The 12682-nt window shown below is 41.9% G+C and overlaps 1 protein-coding gene across 7 annotated transcripts in view; it reads left to right on the top strand.

The window, feature by feature from the left end:
• Positions 1 to 12682, top strand: part of osbpl6 (oxysterol binding protein-like 6) — a 90333-nt gene that overhangs the window by 15285 nt on the left and 62366 nt on the right. For all 7 annotated transcript variants that reach the window (XM_079618935.1, XM_079618934.1, XM_079618932.1 and 4 more), the window contains exon 2: positions 11920 to 12189. In XM_079618935.1, the coding sequence (XP_079475061.1) occupies positions 12043 to 12189 (147 nt within the window). In that variant the 5' untranslated portion in view covers positions 11920 to 12042. The remainder of the gene's footprint in view (positions 1 to 11919; positions 12190 to 12682) is intronic.

The following is a 12682-nucleotide window of genomic DNA, read 5'->3' as shown; positions in this document are numbered from 1 at the left end:
TCAACGCTGTTCCAGAGCCCGCTTCAGTCAACGCTGTTCCAGTGCCCGCTTCAGTCAACGCTGTTCCAGAGCCCGCTTCAGTCAACGCTGTTCCAGAGCCCGCTTCAGTCAACGCTGTTCCAGAGCCCGCTTCAGTCAACGCTGTTCCAGAGCCCGCTTCAGTCAACGCTGTTCCAGAGCCCGCTTCAGTCAACGCTGTTCCAGAGCCCGCTTCAGTCAACGCTGTTCCAGAGCCCGCTTCAGTCAACGCTGTTCCAGTGCCCGCTTCAGTCAACGCTGTTCCAGAGCCCGCTTCAGTCAACGCTGTTCCAGAGCCCGCTTCAGTCAACGCTGTTCCAGAGCCCGCTTCAGTCAACGCTGTTCCAGAGCCCGCTTCAGTCAACGCTGTTCCAGAGCCCGCTTCAGTCAACGCTGTTCCAGAGCCCGCTTCAGTCAACGCTGTTCCAGAGCCCGCTTCAGTCAACGCTGTTCCAGAGCCCGCTTCAGTCAACGCTGTTCCAGAGCCCGCTTCAGTCAACGCTGTTCCAGAGCCCGCTTCAGTCAACGCTGTTCCAGAGCCCGCTTCAGTCAACGCTGTTCCAGAGCCCGCTTCAGTCAACGCTGTTCCAGAGCCCGCTTCAGTCAACGCTGTTCCAGAGCCCGCTTCAGTCAACGCTGTTCCAGAGCCCGCTTCAGTCAACGCTGTTCCAGTGCCCGCTTCAGTCAACGCTGTTCCAGAGCCCGCTTCAGTCAACGCTGTTCCAGAGCCCGCTTCAGTCAACGCTGTTCCAGAGCCCGCTTCAGTCAACGCTGTTCCAGAGCCCGCTTCAGTCAACGCTGTTCCAGAGCCCGCTTCAGTCAACGCTGTTCCAGAGCCCGCTTCAGTCAACGCTGTTCCAGAGCCCGCTTCAGTCAACGCTGTTCCAGAGCCCGCTTCAGTCAACGCTGTTCCAGAGCCCGCTTCAGTCAACGCTGTTCCAGAGCCCGCTTCAGTCAACGCTGTTCCAGAGCCCGCTTCAGTCAACGCTGTTCCAGAGCCCGCTTCAGTCAACGCTGTTCCAGAGCCCGCTTCAGTCAACGCTGTTCCAGTGCCCGCTTCAGTCAACGCTGTTCCAGAGCCCGCTTCAGTCAACGCTGTTCCAGAGCCCGCTTCAGTCAACGCTGTTCCAGAGCCCGCTTCAGTCAACGCTGTTCCAGAGCCCGCTTCAGTCAACGCTGTTCCAGTGCCCGCTTCAGTCAACGCTGTTCCAGAGCCCGCTTCAGTCAACGCTGTTCCAGAGCCCGCTTCAGTCAACGCTGTTCCAGAGCCCGCTTCAGTCAACGCTGTTCCAGAGCCCGCTTCAGTCAACGCTGTTCCAGAGCCCGCTTCAGTCAACGCTGTTCCAGTGCCCGCTTCAGTCAACGCTGTTCCAGAGCCCGCTTCAGTCAACGCTGTTCCAGAGCCCGCTTCAGTCAACGCTGTTCCAGTGCCCGCTTCAGTCAACGCTGTTCCAGTGCCGGCAGCAGAGAGGGTTGCTCATGAGTCTGCAGTCGTGAGAGCTGAAGAGAGAGCCGCGGCCGATTCTGCTGCTAAAGCAGTGTTACAGTCGGTTTCAGCTAGTCAGGAGATGCCTGTCGTCATTGCTGCCAGGACCCTGTCTGATTATTTGTCACGTCTTGTCAAAATCCTAGAAGTCCCTGTCAAGCCTGTCTTGTCCCCAGACCCCGTGCCTAGAGTTGCAGAGAACGCTGTTCCTGAGTCGGTTGCAGAGATCGCGAATCCTGAATCGGACATGAGAAGCGCATCTTCCGAGTCTGATGTGAGGAGCGCTGGTTCTGATTCGTCTGCAGAGTTCTATGACCCCGTTCCAGCTCCGCAGCCTGCTGCTGCATTGCCTCTCTCCACTGCCCAGTCACCTACTACATCCCCTGTCTTGAGTCCTGCTTCATCTCCTACTGTTTCCCCCATCAAGATTCGTCCCGTATCGTCTCCCCCTGTTGTCCCTATCAAGTCGCCTTGTGTTTCCCCGGTCAGCCCTGTCTGCACTCAGCCCCGAACTGTTTCCCCCAAGACTGTTCCTCGTGTGTCTCCAGCCAAGTCCCCCCGGATTCCCCGTCCTCAGCCCTCGTCCCAAGGACACAAAACCCCCAGTCCTCCCAGCCACCCTGGACTGCCCCCTAAGGACTTTGTGTTTCCCCCACCTCCTCTGCCTTGTTTATTGTTTTTGATTTTGCACCCCAACCCTGTAATTGTTTATTCATGTTTGCCGTTGTTGTTATTTGTCATGTTTTGTTGGTTCATGTCTATGTCTCAGTCAGTCTTGTCCCGTGTTTGATGTCTCCTTGTGGAGCGTCTGGTAGCCGCTCCTTAAGGTGGGGGTTCTGTCATGATTCTGCCATCATGTCTTTGTTTTTCCTGGTCTTGTGGCAGGATCATGGCAGACCCATGTTTCATGTGCAAACACATGGCCTTTTGTTGGGCCATGTGCTTGTGTTGTCTCGTCCTCTAGCCCCGCCCTCCTTGTTATCCTCGTTTTGTCATTATTGCTTTACCTGTGTCACCTGTTGTTATCATTAGTCTCGTCATTATTGCTTTACCTGTGTCACCTGTTTTGTTATCATTAGTCTCCCTATTTTATCCCCTTGTGTTTGCTGTCCTGTGTCGGTTCATTGTTAATCCATGTCAAACCTATGTCAGTCTGTGAGTATCTTGTCAAGAGCTGTTGTCCTGTTGCGCTATTGCCTGTATTAGTTGTTTGTTTACTTGTAGTTATCTGTCACAGTCTCAGTCTAGTTAGTCTCTATAGTCTTGTTTTGCCCCCTCGTGGGTTTTGTTTTCTCTGTTTTGTCAACAATAAATTGTGTTAGTGCATTCTGTCTGCGATTGGGTTCGTTCCACCTCCACCCTCATAACAATTGTCATGAAAGATCAGTTATAAGTGAATAGGTTTGCATTGCACCATTGTTTTCTCTTATTCCAAAGCAAGTCTTGTAGCTTTGTATTTTTTGGATAATGTTGTGATTTATCTTGGAGTTAGTTGGTTGTATTCATGGATAAAATATTTTTATGAGAATTTTACATTTCTATGGAGAAAATCAATGCGAAGCCTCTGAAAAGTGTGCAGCCACTATTGCACTTTATTGAATTTTTTTTAGACCTTGGGAGCATCTGATTTCTTGATTGAACAAATTTTTTATCAGTTCAAACCACTTTAGCCTTTTTGATTTAAAATATGCACATTCAATTTTTGTTTTAATCCTATACCAGTTGAACTGGTTAGGAAAAGCTTGCAACTGATCAAAAATATAGATATTTCAGATTTTCTATACGTGTCAAAAGAGTTGTGGTACTCGAGCTCGCATTCGATGGTTTTACTCGGACTAGGTAGAAACACCGGGGACCCGATTATAGCACTGTGACTTAAACCTGAGGAAAAGTCAGATTTTCATGATATGTCCCCTTTAAGTGAACATCACTGAGTCACTGTGTGGTTTCAGGAAGTACTGTGGACATGATTTTCACAGTTAGACGGCTGCAAGAAAAATGTAGTGAACAACATCAGGACCTTTTCATGCAATTTTTTGATCTCTCCGAAGCATTTGACACTGTGAATCGAGAGCTGCTCAGAGCAATCCTTGCAAAATGTGACTGTCCAAAAAAAAATTTGTATGGTGGCCCGTGTGACCATAGCGGGACAGGAATCTGATCCCTTTAGTGAGTAAGAGAAGGATTGACATTGAATCAATCAACTGTCAACTGTTTGGTTGCTGACATTGTTCAAATCACTGTATGTGTTTCTTTCCTCAAAATTCAGCTGAAGAAATAAATTCATACAGGTTTGGAACAACTTGAGTTTGAGTAAATGATGACAGAATTAAAAATTTTGGGTGAACTATCCCTTTAAACGGTTGAATACAAACAAAACTATGTCAAAATGCCGTCTTGGAAAGTATTCACGCAAACGTAAATGTGAATCATATCATGTCTAGGCTATATGGCAATTTTCCCTGTGGTATTAAATAGGAATATTTTTCAAGGTATATCAAAGTTATAAATACCAGTATTGTGAAAACACTAGTAACTGACACACTTATTGAGTCCTGTACTGTGGATAGTTGCTAGAGCTGACTCACAATGACATTTATGAGGTCTTAAATGGCTGTGGCGCGCAGTGAAGCTGATCTGTGCACAGTATGGGGCACGTGGGCCCCTCACAGACCTCACGCCAACAGTGACCGAGTCATTGTGTGGGGGTTCGCTTAGTACAACAACATTCTCTAACGGTCTTCATCAATCTCCATTGTGCTGAGGGATGGTTTACGGAAAACCTGTAGTCGAATATGTGACATGAATGGAAGAATGAACCCAATTTCCCGTTAACAGTGTCAGTGGAACAGTTTCCGTTATTCCTGGCTGGCAGGATTGTGCTGAGTCAAGGGAAATTATACATCAGAAGCTGTGATGAGAGAAGCTTAGAGACTTTAAATGTTACTGATGCATTTAATGGAAAAAGTTAACAGAAAAAAAGGAATATTGAGACATTTTCTTTAATCCATTTGGGGAATTTCTTAGAAGGTTGGATATCAAGTAGCTAATTATCACAAGTAATTATACAAATCAAAATTTGTATAAATAAAATGGCATTTATATAAAATGTGTTTCTTCTCCATAAACTAGGTTAATGATGGAGCCATGAAACAGGGCTCAGGATATATTCTTCTCTTCTCCATTTTATTTTTATTAAATAAATTATTAAATGGAGCTCTCTGCATCTGGAAAACGCCACGCTGATATTGATCCTCGTTTAGTTCTCCTTTTGTCCCAAAGTCTGCTTGCCATGGTCCATAATGTTTGAATGAAACAACAACAGCGTGAGCGTGCCACTAGACATTATGCAGTTGTCCACGTCTGTCATCATGGTTACTATGGTAGAAACTACGAGCAGAAACCAGGGATAACGCAGATATTATGTCAGTGACAGGCGACAAGTGAACAGGGAGTCCGGAACGGCCAATTATTCAAAATTGGAATTTCTCCGAAATAAAAAATCCTTGGGAACTTTTGGGATATTGTAAGTACACAACTGCAGGAAATATATCACACTGTGCAAGTGATTTTTGGATATTTTATTACAAAATTCTTACATATTGTACCTTTAAGTGAACGTAAACAGTTAAGAAAGAAATCGGTTGTGTATCATTATATTGGATCAGTGCGTTAGGTCTTAAAGTGACAGAAGCCTTTAAATACCTGCTGATGTCTATGCCATTAATGTTAATCAAACAACGAAACAAAGCTTACAGAAGAACACATTAATTTGTATTTCATTTATACAGTTAACACTATAGTGTTATTTTACATTTAGGCCTAATTATTACATTTCTGTACCTGAATACTACAGTTAGACCTATTTGTAACTTTGCTATACTGTATTTATATTTATTTTTCTTCTGATCTGAAATATCATCTGATCCGTGACTCAAAAACCGTAATATGACCCGAACCATAAGTTTTGTGATCCGTTGAACCACTAGTTTAAAATAGTCTTTATTCAGAACCGGTTCCAGTCTTGTGAGCTGTTTCATTTTAATGAATCGGTCCAAACCACTCAATCTCAAAGCCGCAGACTCATCAGTCACAAATGTCTCACAGTCAGAGCGCTCATTAAATGAACTTTCCGTCGTCACATCCGATCTGAATCCACGAGCGTTATTGTGCATTGTTGTAAATCAACCTAATTACTGACTGAAAACGGGTAGAAATGAAATGCTTCTGAATGGTGTACGACTGCTCGTGATAAACCCTGAACATCCGGAGATGAAGCACATCTGGAGAGACTCACTCGAACAGGAATGCATCTGAAAAAGCTCTGGAAATGATCGTGATGGCAGCACCTTGTTGAATCCCATTGGGAAATCTCACAGGATACGCTTCTGAATTACACCATAGCTTATTCGTAGGATAGCCCTGGACCATTAATATTTAACACTTGCTGTGAGTCCAGTGTGTTACTCTGCCTGAGCTACTCTTGGGTAACTGGATTTTAGATATATATTACTCTGCATTATAATCTGTAAGGATATGTTGGTCTGAGATTAATTTCCTAAAGGCTTCTTCTAGACTAATTAGAGCTTGTGTTTAGTGAGTAATTACTCCTGTTGTTAACTGTTGCATTAGTTATAGGCTAGAGGTTTCTGATTGGTGTCTGCTTGTGGAGAAGAGGCTTTATCAGATGTAATCGAACACTTGTGTGTTTGAGAAGGAGCTTTGTGTTGGGTCAGTTTGATAGACAGGTCATATATGTGTGTGTGTGTGTGTGTGTGTGTGTGTGTGTGTGAGATCCGTGTGAGAGCTCAGTTACGCTGGTGTCTGATAGGCTTGGCTGTTCTGTTCCTGTCCTCAGGTAACCCTACACACCAACCATTTCAATGACTGACACTCTTATCTAAACAGTTTCAAGCATTAATATTTATTTAAAACGGTCATGATTGAAATAAAGGGTGCTCAATCATATAGACAAACACTCATTTCAAAAAACCTATTGAGTTCAGGACGATGGAACCGGAAGTGCTAAAATGCGAACTCGCTTGCCGGTTTTTTGGCCTATAAAAATACGTCATCCTGCAGCTCTCTATTCTTCAGGGCGAAACGAGTCCAACCAATGGAAAACGTTCAGGAAACCTGTCTGAAAACAGTCATTGTTTTTGCAGTTCATGCTTGCATAAGTAGTGCAGCTGGCTGAGTGTTTATTTCTGAAGTTTACCAGATTTCTACCAATTATAAATATAAATGGGACACTTCTCTTTTTTCTCTTGCACTTCTCATGTTACTGCAGTAGCCGGCGTTGTGTGTTCCTCTTTCTGTCAGTGTGTGGCGTCATTAGGAGCCCGTTTGAAGAGGATCTAAGCACCGTGTATTTTGAGTTGTGCTAATGTACAGTCACAGAGATGGAGCTTTGTGTGTGTGAGCAACTTCTTCATTTATCATCTGCTGCTGGGAAGATGACATTGTTCTGGGCTAATGCGCATTGTGTCCTTGCTTATCATAATCTGCTCGGTAAAAGGTTCCTGCTGGCCTCCATCACTCATTCCTCTTCTGACTGACGGTGGAATATTCCAGTGCTCAATCTGGCTTTAGATCTACTGTAAATGACATAAACGCATGAAATGTTTGCACACCGTCTTTTTTGTTGTTGCTTGCACCAATATTTTTCATTTAAATAACAAAAACACAGATTATCATGGTACAATAATTGTTTTAATCAAAGTGAAAGTGTCTGTACAGATGCAGATGCAATCAAAACAAGTTTATGAATAAAGACTATGTTAGATATTCACACTTTAATAGTTTGAATAATAGTTTAGCTCTCTAATGATGCATAAGCCAATCTGACCTGACAGTGTTGCAAGTGAAAATGACGTACTTTATTTGATATTTTTTTGTTGGGAAATGTAAAAAATTAAGCAACATTGTGAATATCAGGCCAATTTTTTTGTCCACTTCTTGTGTGGTCTCATGATAAAAGAGATGTTCAGAGCATCTCTGATTTTACACCTCAGATTAGGATGTTAATTCGTTCAATTCTTGAACACTGTCCATTTATTACTGCAGTGAAGGTGAGTGAAAATATGTCCTGAGACGCGCTTCATTACATTAGTGTCGTGTGCTGGTTGCAGAAAAAAAGAAAGTTGGCAGGATCTAGATGCGGCAGCTACTTTTATTAAAAACAAGCTCAGATCTTCACGAAACACTAAAATCTCAGGAACATGAACAGAACTTAGTACTGATGAGGACTGAACATGAACTGCAAAGACACAGGGCTTAAATACAAGAGCAAACTAATCAACTAAATTAACATCAGGTGCAAACGATAATAAACAATGAGTAACCTAGGAGAATGAAAACGATTCTTTCTAAAAACCCCGGCCAGAGTGGAGATTTTGGAAAACTTTGTTTGCACGTTTGCATGTAAACTGAGAAAAACTGAGTTTTAGGCAGCCGACGTCACAGTATGAGACTATTTTCGGGATTCTGATTGGCTAACGTGGGCTTGAGCTTCTCGTGACACTGCCACCTACAGGTTTGGCGAACCTTTTCTGAACACTGGGATATATATGAACACTTTTCTGAAAACTGACAGGTGTGCACGATGTTATTTTTTAAAACGGAGAGGCGTGAAATGTCCGTTTATGAAAATAGCCGTCCACGTTTAAACGTAGCCTAAGTAGGAGAAAGGGAACAAATTAAAACAGAAAACTGCAAAAAACAACTCATTGTAAAACTCAAACACATAAAACAGGATATAACCCTGATAATTAGCTTCAGGCAACTTTACTGGACTGTCTCCAGTGTGTGTGTGTGTGTGTGTGTGTATGTGTGTGTGTGTGTGTGTGTGTGTGTGTTTCTTCTCACTGCTGTAAAGTGTGATAGGACTTAAAAGCGAAGAGGAAAACCGATCAATAAACTATTTTGTGCTTTCAATTCAGTGTATCCGTCAAATGATCCAGATTTTAGTTGAGCTCAGTGCAGGCTTCATTTGTCAGCGTGTGAAGCTGCTGTCGGGGGAAGATGGCGAAGATAAATTTGTTGAGGGAAACATCATCACTTCATGTGGCGGGTTGAGCATGTGATGCGTGTTTCCCCGCGTCTCCCCCCGGGCTCCCGCGGCGCAGTTAATGTGCTGGAGGAGGGGGTGGAAGCCCTTAAATTATAGATGTGTGTGTTCATGTACTGTTTGTGTTTTCCCCAGAGTGCTTGCTAAGCATGTTTGGGTTGGGAAGGCCAGTACAGATGTATCCTGTTATCTCACTTGTCACTGTGCCCACTATTGAAACAGCTTTTCTTAAATTGTAGCTATCAGGATGACTGTGTGTTTTGTGTTTTGTGTTTTGTGTGTGTGTGTGTGTGTGTGTGTTCCTCTGGGTCTAATTAGGCTGGTCAAAGTCTCTTCATACTGCATGACTAATCAATACTGCAGCAGGAAGACACATGCAGAGACTATAACACATACACACATACACATCAACGGTTACACACACTGTACAGAATGTCCTAAACCACAAAACATTATACTTTCCTCCTCGAAACACCTGCACATTTATACCGTGCATCTCTTGACGAAGCCTGGAGTTGCGAGTACGATTATTAACCCAAACAGTTCTTCTAGGAGCACTTGACTAATTAACCTTGGGGAAAGAGCTGCTCTTAATTGTATTGAATTTGCATTTGTGGTGTACTTCAAATATACTTGCAGACAATATAATATTAATGAAATAAAAGCCCACTTAAGTGTACTTAAAGAGAGCACAACGACTGCTCCAGACTTAAGTACACTTTTAAAAAATAATGTCAAATTAAAAGCTTTTACATTTTAAATCATGAAGTCTTCAGAGGCGCGGGAAGTAGCCCCTGGGAAGTAGGCAGCATTTGAAATATAATACATTTTAATTTAATTGCTTTAAACAATCAATTAAGTGTCCTAAAACATTCACACTTAAAGGGTTAGTTCACCCAAAAATGAAAATAATGTCATTAATGACTCACCCTCATGTCGTTCTAAGCCCGTAAGACCTCCGTTCATCTTCGGAACACAGTTTAAGATATTTTAGATTTAGTCCGAGAGCTTTCTGTCCGTCCATTGAAACTGTATATACGGTATACTGTCCATGTCCATAAAGGTAATAAAGACATCATCAAAGTAGTCCATGTGACATCAGTGGGTTAGTTAGAAGGTTTTGAAGCATCGCAAATACGTTTTGGTCCAAAAATAACACAAAATAAGACTTTATTCAGCATTGTATTCTCTCCCGGGTCTGTTGTCAATCCTTCACAGTTACGCTGCTGGCGTAAGACGCTGATGACGTGTTATCTGGTGCGCCCGAGCTTCGTTTATAGACTGAGGGAAACGCACGCTGTAAAAGTGTCTCATCCGCGACATGCACATTTACGCACCATTAAAAAAATGATATCCACGCAAACAATGTAGAATAGCTTGAATATAGCGTGCGTCTCCCTCAGACTGTAAACGAAGCTCGGGCGCACCAGATAACACGTCATCAGCGTCTTCCGTCAGCAGCGTCACTGCGGAGTCGTGAATGCGGATTGACAACAGACCCGGGAGAGAATACAATGCTGAATAAAGTCTTATTTTTGGACCAAAAAGTATTTTCGATGCTTCAAAAAATTCTAACTAACCCACTGATGTCACATGGACTACTTTGATGATGTTTTTATTACCTTTATGGACATGGCCAGTAGACTGTATACAGTTTCAATGGAGGGACAGAAGCTCTCGGACTAAATCTAAAATATCTTAAACTGTGTTCCGAAGATGAACGAAGGTCTTACGGGCTTAGAACGACATGAGGGTGAGTCATTAATGACATTATTTTCATTTTTGGGTGAACTAACCCTTTAAGTATATTCTATATAAGGTAGAACTAATGTTTAGAAAAAAAATTACACCTCTGCTCTATTAGTTAGTAGTTAGTATTAATAGTTATATTATAGTAGTAATAGTTTGTAATTTTTTTTTTTTTTTTTTTGTAAAATCATAAGATTAGAGCTGACTTGTATTATTTTTCATTTGTTGCCAGGTTATATCCAAAGCTACATGATTATTTTTATGCTGTTGGTTAATTTTTAACTGCAGTTTTGTCTTTCTCTCTTCTGTCACTCTACACCTAATTGAATTGATATTGTCACATGATATTATTAGATTGGATGATGCCATCAGACTTTAAGTGAATTGGCGTCATGGATTTGGAACACAATTTCATTGTTATAAATGTATAAATGGCATTTAAAAAAATAATATTAAAAAAAGAAACAATAAAACATGCAACTAAAATAACATTGTATTTGTTTTGCATGAAGACTGGAGCATAGGTCTGTTAAATGAATCAATAATGGAATTATTAAGTATAAATTGAATCGTTCGATCCCCAGCCCGAATGAAGCCTGTAACTCAAGGACTGTGGTACGGTCTCTTAATGACACTGACAGGGCGAAAAACATGATGAGTCCTGCTCGATGCAGATTGGATGAGATCTCTGATCAATGATCATCGAATTTCCAACCCTCATTCATAAGCTGTGCAATTCTTTGCTGTGGCAATATAAACTTCCTGACACTGAAGAGACTAGACGAGCTGCTTGATTCATGAATCAATGACAAAAAAGACCAATAAGTTGGAACAAGTCATTATCATAATATGGAAGTCATCATTAGTTATTTCATATTCAATAATTAACATTTTGAGAATAAAACACACAAATGCTTCTTCTGTTAAATGTATTTAATTTAAAGCCCCCTGTAGTCAATCATTTTATCCCTTAAAACTCATCTTTGACCACCAAAATTACATATTTAAATCATTTTATTCTTGAAAAAAATAGCTTGATTGTAACTCGACACCCTTGCCTCATTTAGTATGTGCGGTTCTATGAATATGCAAATGAGCCCCGCCTCCACTCACTCACTCACTCAGAGATCCACTGGTTGACGATCACACGTTGATCTGATTGGTTACAAGGTAGTGTGTGACGTCAGAAACACCAGCGATTTCACACCGTGTGTTTGAGACTGTCTTTGGTTCACTGCAGTTTTAAGCAGAAAATACTCAGCAATGCTGTCGACTTATGAATTTACACATGGTGTGTCTTAAAGCATATTAAAAACACCACATAGACACATAAACAACATTAAAAGCTGTATATTTGTTTTATAATTCTATTATAATTGTAGTTAAAGAAATTCAATACAGTGTTATCACATCATATTTCCTAACTGGTGCATCAGTGATTTCGACATATAATCTTTAGTGAATTGAAACCGTGACCATAAAGCCAATATATAAACTGAACCGTGATAAATTTGACATCTTTAAACCCGTAATGACCTCTTTGACCTCTCTGTCACCATGTTTCTAACTCTCATTTCCTCCACCGTTTGTGTTTCAGGTGAAAGCGCTCAATCGTTTGGCTGCACGAGGATTCAAAGGTCATGCTGTGCTTTGTAGGGACAAGAAGAGACACTAAATAAAAAGGGTGAGAGAGAGCAGAAGGTGGACAGCAGCCGCTATCATGTCTCGTCATCACAGCCGAGCCACCAGCATGGAGGAGAAGGGAGCCACGCCCATCCACAAGAGCTCCACCCCTTTACACAAAAGCTCCACCCCCACCCACAAGAGCGCGTCCTCCTCCTCTTCGTCTCAGAGAGACAGTCGACAGGTGAGACCGTAGACCAGGGGTCGGCAACCTTTTTGTCATGAAGTGCCATTTTTAAGTTTCTGAGTTTATCACTGTGCCATAACCCCTGTATGTAAAAATACACATACACATTTTAAATATTCATAATGGCTAACATAGAAATAGTGCAGAACTTTAAATAGGCTTATTTCTGGTGCAATTTTTCATATTTTTTTTTACTTTTGTCAAAATCCTTTAGTTGGATTGTTTTCAGTTTTAAATTACACTTTGAATAACAGATTTCCAATGGGTCTGTTTACGCCTGGTCATTCATGCGTTTTAAATGATCAGATAGGCTATCCGTTTTGTTAAAACTGTTCCATTTACACTGGGCAATGTAACTGTCTCTGCAAAACGAATATGAATCTAATCTTTATAAATCTAATCACTATATGCAAATTTAACAGCGTTCACGTCAAAGAAAGCAATATCAAAATCAAAGCGCGTCGGCTTGCTGAAGAGATGTTCGGCTACT

The sequence above is a fragment of the Phoxinus phoxinus genome, assembly GCF_949152265.1.
Source record: "Phoxinus phoxinus genome assembly, chromosome: 7".
Lineage (NCBI taxonomy): Eukaryota > Metazoa > Chordata > Actinopteri > Cypriniformes > Leuciscidae > Phoxinus > Phoxinus phoxinus.
This window is presented reverse-complemented; position numbering and strand designations above follow the sequence as displayed.